Source organism: Nicotiana tomentosiformis, chromosome 6 (genome assembly GCF_000390325.3).
Source record: "Nicotiana tomentosiformis chromosome 6, ASM39032v3, whole genome shotgun sequence".
Lineage (NCBI taxonomy): Eukaryota > Viridiplantae > Streptophyta > Magnoliopsida > Solanales > Solanaceae > Nicotiana > Nicotiana tomentosiformis.
Genome location: NC_090817.1, coordinates 69063362 through 69071093, shown reverse-complemented (window position 1 = coordinate 69071093; position 7732 = coordinate 69063362). Strand labels below are relative to the sequence as shown.

The following is a 7732-nucleotide window of genomic DNA, read 5'->3' as shown; positions in this document are numbered from 1 at the left end:
AATCACGAAACACAACCATATACGAAGCAAGGTAGGATGAACATTATCAATAAATAGGGCCGGATCGAAATAATACTAATGCATCTCTATAACTAGATGAAATCATACATGTAATGACATCATCTAGTGTAGCAGCCTCGGTCTAACCAGGAAAAGCATAACAATGGACCTGGCCTCCTCCTCTAGGATGACCTCTACCCGCCTTAGCTCTACCTCTAGCTGGCGATGGTATAGCAGCAATTGGAGCGTAACCCATAGCCTGAATACTCTATTGTGGCACACCCGTCCGGAGGCTGGGACAATCTCTCACCATGTGGCTAGTATTCCCACACTCAAAGCAGCCTCTCTGCTGGCATAGTTGTGGAAGCTGTCTGGTATGGGTACTCTGGACCCATGGATATCTGAAGTACCACGTGAAGCCTTAAGTGCAAATTGAACTTGCTAACCCACAAAATCTCTACCATGGCGTATCCTGCCTCCAAAATAGGGATCAGTAGATCCTCCTGGTCCACAAGGACTCTTAGCCTCCTTGTCCTCATTCTCATGGCACCGCATACCCTCCATCCTTCGAGCGATCTCTACAACCTGCTGAAATGGAGTATCTGTCTCCAACTCTCGAGCCATGTTGAATCTAGAACCATAAATGAGCCCCTCGATAAATCTACGGACTCTCTCTCTGACTATAGGAACCAAGGTAGGTGCATGTCGGGACAACTCACTAAATCTGATGGCGTACTCTGACACTGTCATAGTGTCCTGGCATAGCTGCTCGAACTCTATGCACCACGCATCCCGGAGTGTCTGGGGAACAAACTCCCTTAAAAACATCTCTGAAAACTGAGCCCAAGTGAGTGGGTCTGCATCAGCTAGCCTACCCTCCTCATAACCCTGCCACCACCGATACGCTGCTCCTGACAACTGAAATGTAGTAAAAACAACTCCACTCACCTCCACAATATCCATGGTGCGGAGAATATGGTGACACTTCTCTTGGAAACCCTGCGCATCCTAGATAGTTGTGACACTAAAAGTAGGAGGATCATACTTCTTGAACCTTTCAAGCATCTTCTACTCCTCCTCTTATGCCTCTTGCTTGGCCTCAGGCTGAACCGAAATAATAAGTTGTACCAGCATAACACCCGGAACCTGACCAATATGAGCCTGCTACTCTGGAGTATGGGCAGCGAGAGTCTGAGCTCCTCCCCAGTTTGTGAAGAAGTTGGTGCAACCAGAATCAATCCCTCTTGAGCCAATGTACTAAACATGCTCAGAAACTGCGCTAAAGTCTCCTGAAGTCCTAGAGTAGAAACAGGCGCCTCCGGTGCCTGCCACCCAATCGGAGCTACTGGCGGCTCCTCAGCCGCTGCTCTGCTAGGTAATCTAGGTGTAGCACATTCTCCTCCTCAGTCTCTGCCTCTGCCCCGGCCTTTAGCAATACCGGCTTTGGGGCCAGCATCATCGGGAACTGTAGCTCGTGTCTTCACCATCTCTAAGAGAAATAAATGACAAGGCTCAAAATCCAAAATCAATGAACTTGCACGATAGGAATAAAAGAAGTAAAGTTTCCTAATAGTTTCGTAACCTCTCGACGATAAGTACAAACATCTCCATACCAATCCACAATACTCTACTAAACTTGCTTATGACTCGTAGCACCTATGAACCTAGAGCTCTGATACCAACTTTTCACGACCCTAAATTTCCACCTTAGGATGTCGTGATGGCACTTAATCCCTAATACTAGGTAAGCCTAACACATGATGAGTTATTAGCAGATTTAAACCAATTAACCATTAAACAGGAATCAGTAATTCCCATACATAGCCAACAACCATCAATAGATTTAACATATGCCAAAACCGATAGTACGAAGTCATAAGCCTTTCTAAGAGTAATTAAGAATATCAAATACATCATTGTTTGGAATAGAAGTAAATAGTAACAATGTAAAGCTACAGAAGGTGACTTTGAAGCCTGCGAGCGTAGTGGCAGGTAAAGCTTGAAGTCTCTGTAGCACATTTTCAACAGCTAGCTAATGTCTGGCTCGCTTAGATGTACCTGCATCTGCACAATAATGTACAAAAACGTAGCATAAGTATACCACACCAGTACCCAATAAGTATCTAGACAAACCTCGGTGGAGTAGTGACGAGGTACAGTCGAGACACCTACTAGACAAAATAACCTGTGTAAGTATTAATACAAACTAACAAAGGAACGAATATCAATATAAAGCTAAACATGGAAATAATAACAATATAATACTAGCAAATGGAAAGTAGAAGCAACCAATAGCAACAAGTAGTAAACAGGTTATAACCAATAGCAACAAGGAGTAAACAGATGATGACGTCGCAAAGTAATCAGAACACACTTAAAGTACAAGTGAACCCAAATAAGAATAATAAATGACAACCAAATAATCAACCGTTCTTTCACAAGGTTTACATAAGAATCACCTCCAGGTACTATACCTCGTGATCACAAGCCACGGGTCCTAAATCACGAATCATAATCACGTGGCATCTTGTGCCCATATTTCCAATCACAACCGTACGGACAACTCACGTGCTGCATGGACCACTCACTTACTAAGACTATAATACCTCAGATCTGCACGGATGACTCACGTGCCAATAGTAACAATACTTCACATCCGCACGGATAACTCACGTGTCAACAGTCCAATCGACGCACAGATGGCAGGTATACAAGAGTACATGTACATGATCATAAACATCAAATTTCATAAACCTGGACTGATATAGGTGACATGTTACTGTGTATGCTTGTGCAAGTGTAGTATCACAATTCAAGTCAACATGTAACATCAGAGACACCGAGTAGCACATTGGAAACAATACCACAAAACTCGTAATATGCATGACACACACAATAAGGTCACACCACCACACAAATAGTATCAATAACAATGCCCACAGGCTATCACAGATCATCCCGGACATTGCCCACCTTGTCTCATCGCGTGCGAATTAATAAAGTAATTGCTCGCCTTGTCTCCCCACATGCGCATAGATAATTATCCAACCTTGTCTCGCCACATGTGCAAACCCAACATATATATACAATCCGCCTTATCTCGTCGCATGTGCAAATATCAATAATAGCAATAGCACTAACAACTCAGGTGCAAAACACACCGACAATCTTCTCAACAATCCCACATGGGCCAAAAATATAACAACACAATATAACAACTTGCACCACATGTGCCCATTTGCCACAATATTTCCATAACAACAATTCCGATACCACATTCACACATAGCCCAAGGCTCAACAACACCGAGTACAAAAATAACAACAACAATAACACAAGTGTACGACAAGTAAATCAACACAAGAATTACAACCACACAATGAAACGGAGAAATAATCTCAACAATGAAAGAGATAACAAGTAATAATGACTTCAAATAAAAATAACTGAACAATGAGAAAGATAACATGTAACAACGAATTCGAATAAGAATAAACCAACAATGGAAGAAATGACATGTCAATAAAAGAGGCAACAACTTCAATTAAAGCATATAAGAGTATATTTGACAATAAAAGATAGAACATGTACTAAAAAATTCAAATAAAATATGAAAGAGTAAATCTAACCATGGAGGATATAAAATGATAGGGTAACTTCAATTAAATGCATGAAAGAAGCCTAAGAGTCTAAACCGGCTAAATTTCCACGTATAAGGCCATGTACACGCTCGTCACCTTATATACACGTCTTTCACATAATTCAAATAGTACAATCAAACCAATCCCTACGGGGTAGCTCCCCCACACAAAGTTAGGCAAGATACTTACCTCAACTAGGCCAAATCAACCCTCGAATATAGATTTTTACCAAAAATTCGCCTCCACATGACTCAAATATAATAAAAATGACTTAATATCGTCAACAAATACAAGGAAAATCAATTACGATAGATAAAGCTATGATCTTTACACAATTCTCCAAAAGTAAAAAAATAAAAAAAGCCAACTACGGACTTGTCCGGTCAAAAGCCGGGTCCAAGGGTAGATTCCGACTACCCATAACCCCACGAGTCTATATATGCGTTTTGTTTTCAAATTCGAGTCCAAATCGACTCTCGAAATCCAAATTTTTATTTTTCAAAACATTGGCAAAAATTCCCAAATTTCCTCTTTGATTCTCATAAATTTAATGTTAAATGTAATATATAATCATGAAATATAGTTAAAAATTGATTAGAACTACTTACTCAATGATTGAAGAAGAAAAAGCCCTCTCCAAATCGCCTCCTACCGAGTCTAAGGTCCAAAATATGAGAGAATGAGCTAAAATCCCGAAATTTCAACTCTTAACCCAGCTGTAGATGTCGCATTTGCGACCAAAGGTTCGCAATTGCGATCACGCAATTACAACCACATGTTCGCAATTGCGACCAAGGTTCGCAATTGTGACCAGAAGTTCGCAATTGCAACAAAAAGTTCGCAATTGCGAAGTACCAGCACCAGTAATCTTAAACTTTATCCGAAATGATCCGGAACTACCCCGAAATTCATCCGGAGCCTCCCGGACAAGAATCATATATGCATTTCAATCATAAAATACTACACGGACTTGCTCGCGCACTCAAAATACTGAAAAAAGGTAATCTTGACCCGATATTGACCATGGTCAAACTCCAAAATTTTTAACTTAACTAGTCTCTCAACCAATGATTCAAAACACACCCAAGCCCCTTGGGACCCCGTCAAACCATACCAACAAGTCCCAAAACATAACACGGACCTACTCAAGGCCTCAAATCCCACAACATAATATCAAAATGACGAAGCACACTTCAATTCAAGCTTAATGAACTATTTCCAATTTCCAAATTCCAAACTTACGCCGAACACCTCTAAACAATTCGGAATCACCTCAAATTTTGCACACAAGTTTCAAATGACACAACGAACATATTCCAACTTCTTAAATAAAAATCCGAGCCTGATAACTCCAAAATCAACTTCCGGTCAAACCTATGAACTTTTCAAACGTTCAAATTGCCAACTTTCTCCAAATAGTGCCAAAACTTCTAAAATATCTAAATAAAAATCCAGGCATACGTTCAAGTCCAAAATCACCATCCGGACCTAACAGAACCATAAAATCCAATCCGAGTTCAAATTCATAAAAGTCAAACTCGATCAACCCTTTCAACTTAAAGGTTTCAAATTGAGAATCATTTTTCCAAATTATTTCTGAACCACTCGAAAACCAAAACCGAAAATACATACAATTTATAATACACTATATGAAGATACTCATGATATCAAATCATCGAACGGAATGTAAATGCTCAAAATGACCGGTCGAGTCGTTACAGATTTGAATTCTTTATGTGGTCTTGGACAATCTTCACCTCTGGATCTAATTTTTGGAGTTGAGTTAGTCCCAAGGTATATTTATTTAATATGATATTAGTTAGACCCATTCCAGTTAATTATTTATCTGATATTGGATCCTCATCTTATATTATCCATGCTCGAGATGTCTAGTCCTAGACGTGCAGGGAAAGGGGTGTTGGACTTTTTAAATAATCTTGGACAATTATCATCTCATGAACTAACTTTTGAAAATGAATTAGGTCCAAGAATTTTTTTATCAAGGGTCGATAGGGACGGGGTTCGATTGGGTGTTTTAAAGCTTTTATTTCTGTTTGTTTGTAAACGAAGGATCAGGTTTAGAGTAAGAATGTCAACACGTTTAATTTCTTAAGATTTTAAATATTTCATTATATAAACATTTTGGAATGAAATTATTCATACTTAAAAGCAGCAGTGTAAAATAGGATAAAATTATCGCTTTTAATAAAAAGTATTTTAAGAAAATATTACGGTAGTATATAGTAGTAAGAAATTATTAATCTATGTCTATCTATATTATATTAAAATAAGGGTAGTGAAGCATTATGTTAAGCTAAGTGACGTATTAAAAAATGGCTACTTGGCACTTTTTTAGACAAAATCTAAATAAATTTTGAGCAAATCTAATCTATGTATCTACATATCTATAACAATATCCATATCTATATATAGATTAACTTATTAATTTTTTTATATTAGCTAGAAACACGGAGTGAAAAATAAATCTATATTATATTAAAAGGAAGGTAGTGAAGCAAGAGGTTAGGCTAAGTGACGTATTAAAAAATGGCAACTTGGCACTTTTTAGAAAAAATATAAATATATTTTGAGCAAATCTAATCTATGTATCTACATATCTATAACAATACCTATATCTATATATAGATTCGCTTATTAATTATTTTTTTATATTAGCTAGAAACAGGGCATGAAAAATAAATCTATATTATATTAAAAGGAGGGTAGTGAATCATGAGGTTAAGCCAAATGACGTATTAAAAAATAGCCACTCTTTTTAGACAAAATTTAAATAAATTTTGAGCAAATCTAATCTATGTATCTATGTGACGGACCGATAGGTCGTTTTGAGTACTAGCCTTAATTTTCATGATCCAAGACCTCCCATAGCTTCATTTGATATATTTTGGTTTGCGTGCGGGGTCTGTGTTGCTTTTCGAAAAGCTTTTATGTGAAATTTTGAAGAAAATAAAAATCTTGACTAAAAATGAGGCTAGAGTTGACCACGGTCAATATTTTGGGTAAACGACCCCGGATCGATGTTTTGACAATTTTGGTAGGTCCGTATTGTGATTTTGAATTTGGGAATATGCCCGAAATTGAATTCGGAGGCCCCTAAGTTAATTTGACTTGTTTTGCCGATAGTTACCAATTTGAATGTTTGGAGATTCCCTAGGTTTGACCGTAGGTTGACTTTATGGTTATCAGGTTTGAATTTTGGTTTTGGGACTTGAATAGATCTGTTTTGTTATTAGAAACTTTTCTGTAAACTTTGGTGCAATTCGGAGTTGGTTGGATAGGATTCGGACGCTTGATTGTGATTCAAGAGGTTCTTGAGTTTTCTTTTGAATTTCATGCGCTTTGATGTCCGATTCGTAGTTCTACATGTTATTTTGGTGTTTCGATCGCACGAGCAATTTTGTATGATATTGTTAGGCTTGTGTGGATGTTTGGTTTGGAGCCCCGAGGGCTCGGGTGAGTATCAGACATTTTTCAGATTGGATTGAGTTGGTCATAGGTTGTTGGTGTGCTGGTGTTGCAGTTGTCGCAATTGCGAGCACCAGCATCGCAATTGCGAAGCGGAAAGGGGAGGTCCAGATGTCGCAAATGCGACTCACTCCTCGCATTTGAGAAGACATCATAGGAATGGGTTGGTCGCATTTGCGACTATTGCGTCACTTTTGCGAAGAAGGCAGTAATTGCAATTGCGAAGCCCGTGTCGCAATTGTGATATCTGTGTGGGTTGTCAGGGTTCGCTTTTGTGATCCTTGTTCCGCATTTGCAAGGTTTCGCAAATGCAAACCGAAGGTCGCATTTGCGACATTCACAGCTGAACAAAAGGGCTTGAAGACGGGATTTTAGTCTCATTTTCATATCTTTGAACCCTACACTAGGTAGGATGCGATTTGGAGAGGGGATTTTCACATACAATCATTGGGTAAGTGAGTTTGATCTATTTTCAATTATATTACATGATTATACATGAGATTTACATCAAATTCATGAGAATATAAGAGAAATTTTAGGAATTTTTATTTATGTTTTGAAAAATGAAAATTTGGGATTTGAGAGTCGAATTGGACTCGGATTTG

At 38.5% G+C, this 7732-nt stretch overlaps 1 protein-coding gene across 1 annotated transcript; it reads right to left on the bottom strand.

Moving 5' to 3' along the window:
- Positions 1-441: 441 nt before the first annotated feature.
- LOC138894164 (uncharacterized) lies at positions 442-963 on the bottom strand. Its single transcript, XM_070178846.1, has one exon. The coding sequence runs from the start codon at positions 961-963 to the stop codon at positions 442-444; it is 522 nt and encodes a 173-aa protein (XP_070034947.1).
- Between the last annotated feature and the right edge of the window lie 6769 nt (positions 964-7732).